We start from the raw sequence: 2,580 nt of genomic DNA, 5'->3' as shown, positions 1-2,580 counted from the left end.
AATCTATTTCAGAGAACTGGTTTCCACATGTTCAATTTATGACATCCTTTTTGCTGTGCTGCCATTTTGTTCACATCTCAACTATATATTGTCAATATCTTTAGTTTAAAAGAACAGCATTGTGTTTGAAAAATAAAACATCTTACATTAATCATAATGCATACCCATTTAAAAGGTTTTACATTTGGTACATACCTGATTATCATAGAACAATAATTAACTTTGCATCAGCATTGCTCCTTTAAATGACAGTGTGACAGCAAAACAAACTATGGATTGGGAAATGAAAACATGTAAAAAAAACAACTATGTTTTACTATAATTAGCACAGTAACAGCTTAAAGACAAATGTCAGGTCAAATCAAAATTCTACAATTAAATTATGACAGCAATAAACTTTCATGTTCTGGCAGAATGATGTCAAAAATGTTATGTTTGCTTGCACACAATATGTCTTTAATTAAATGCAGTGCAGGAAGACCTGTTTAGAGGGCACCTATCAGACATTGCAAAAACCATCAAATGGCATGATCGAGAATAAACAGCAGCACTTTTTGAATTATCTTTATGCGCACTGAAAGTGGCTAAATACTTTGAAGTATTTCTTTTCTTAATCTTATATACAAATCAGCAGCAATAAGTGGATCTCTTGGGGCCTCCCAGTTGTTTTCTACCATAAGCAGACAACAAAGTTCAAAGACTGTTTCATCACAGGGATATTGGCCTTTTGGTGTACACTCTTCCATACACACAGTGACCTCATCCATAGAAACAGGTTTGAGTCTATCTTCAGCCCTGTGCAGCTCTGGAAATGAGTACATCGCCACTGGTCGACCCGATACTGCACCTCCACTTGCCCGGATTTTGTGCGAGTTCCATGTGTTCACAACATCATCAAGGTCATCCTGCATTAAAACAACACAGTATAAATGTATGAAACTGAATATCTAATAGTAGCTTTTGCTAAAGATGAGGCACATATTAATCAGCAGATATGGACAGCGACCTCTAATTAAAACCAAGCAACAAGAACAAAATAGCAATTCCAAAACATTTTATTTTGCATGTGAAATGATTCCCCGATATATTGTAAAATTATTAATTAATGGATAAAACTAATTTCTGAAACTATAACCAAGGAAGTGTAGGGGAAAAGATTCCCAAGTAACTTCAACCATTTTGCATAAAAGCTTAGTTGCTTGATGCTTATGTGCCGAGGAGGTGCTGTTATGTATACTGATAAAATATATAAAAGAAGAGCTTTTATTATTTCTAGTAAACATACCATAAGATTTGCTTTTAATACTGTTTAAAACAAAAACATAACAGTGAACCAGTAAACACTTTTACCTGAATAAGATTAAGAAAGCAGAATTGGATAAGGCTTTTATCCAAAAAGTCTCCTGTAAAGTGACCATCATCCAGAAAGGTTTGAAATAAGTTCATCCAAAACTGTGCACTTTGTTTGCGGAGGGTCGACCACCAGCCTTCTATGCGCTGGTTGGATGTACTTCTTCCATAAAGGAAACTTTTGTCCCCTGCAAAACTGTCTGTGTGGTTTTGCCGCAGAAATATCTGCATTTGTTCAACACAAATGTTTTCTGTGCCTCTGTCGGCACGTATCCTCTCTGGACATCCGTTGACGAATAAAACTGTTTTCAAATAGTAACTTGCAATCAATTTGGGGTCATTATTTGTGGTATAAGCCTCCATCCATAAAACATGTCGGCTAAAACCATCTATACAGCCACTGATAGCAATGCCATAAGGTTTTAGTTTATCGTAACCATCCATGTGCCAGAGTGCATTTGGTCCTCTGCAATTGTACTGACGTCTTCTCAACCGTCGTGCTCGTCTCAGTTCCACACCTTCTGGGTCAAACAATTTGATTAAATGTCTCACAGTGTCTTGTGACACCACAAATCCATGTTGAACTGCACGAAGATGTAGCCACCGATAACCTTGCATTTGTCCATTAGTCATTATTTGTTGTTGGACAAAGGCCAGCACTTCTTCAAGGTCGGACTGATTCTTTCTTCTAAACAGCCCAAGTCTTCTGCAAATTCTTTTAAGAGTTCGGTTACTTAATATAGTATGATGACTGTGCGCTAAAATATGGAGGATTTCTTTGTTACTTAAAGACAGTCTGAAGTAAAGCCTAATGATATCATCCAAATCTGACATTTTCTAGCTTCTTTCACTTTAAGAAGGGAACCGTTTCAGCAGAAGGCCTTTTTTGGACAGTTTTTTGCTTTAGCAGAAGTAGAAAACAGCAATTCCATCTCCATAATTTTCCAGCGTTGCTATGACATCAGAGTCAATCTGCACACAAACAGATGAGAAAGGATGATTATTTACACTGCAAATCAACTTTAAAGTTACCTTTACATTGTATCCTTCGGTCCCTGCTTGAAGCAATTTACTGTTTTGGGGAGAATTACAATAATCGCAGCAGTAAATGTTCAATCCTCTATTTTACTGAAAAAGAGGAAGGACTGGATTGGTTAGCATGTAAGTATAGAAACACAGATTCATAAATATACAGTGTATTTAAGGTAAAAGGTATCACGCATAAAAAGT

The 2,580-nt window shown here is 36.4% G+C and overlaps 1 protein-coding gene across 1 annotated transcript; it reads right to left on the bottom strand.

Annotated features, from left to right (window-relative positions):
* On the bottom strand, positions 1–2,311 carry LOC122822682. The gene is made up of 2 exons (XM_044101499.1): positions 1,351–2,311; positions 1–905 (listed from the first exon to the last, which is right to left on the bottom strand). The coding sequence occupies exons 1-2, from the start codon at positions 2,182–2,184 to the stop codon at positions 585–587; spliced, it is 1,155 nt and encodes a 384-aa protein (XP_043957434.1). The 5' UTR covers positions 2,185–2,311; the 3' UTR covers positions 1–584.
* Between the last annotated feature and the right edge of the window lie 269 nt (positions 2,312–2,580).

This window comes from Gambusia affinis, linkage group LG02 (genome assembly GCF_019740435.1).
Source record: "Gambusia affinis linkage group LG02, SWU_Gaff_1.0, whole genome shotgun sequence".
In the NCBI taxonomy this organism is placed as follows: Eukaryota; Metazoa; Chordata; class Actinopteri; order Cyprinodontiformes; family Poeciliidae; genus Gambusia; species Gambusia affinis.
Note: the sequence above shows the minus strand (reverse complement) of the source record. Positions and strands in the feature narration are given on the sequence as shown.

What these genes read in the sequence shown, in the direction of transcription:
- LOC122822682 (XM_044101499.1), bottom strand. Translation starts at nt 2,184, where the DNA reads ATGTCAGATTTGGATGATATCATTAGGCTTTACTTCAGACTGTCTTTA. An exon ending in GCTTTCTTAATCTTATTCAG is followed by an intron (nt 906 to 1,350) that starts GTAAAAGTGTTT and finishes GTTTTAATGCAG; the next exon opens with GATGACCTTGATGATGTTGT.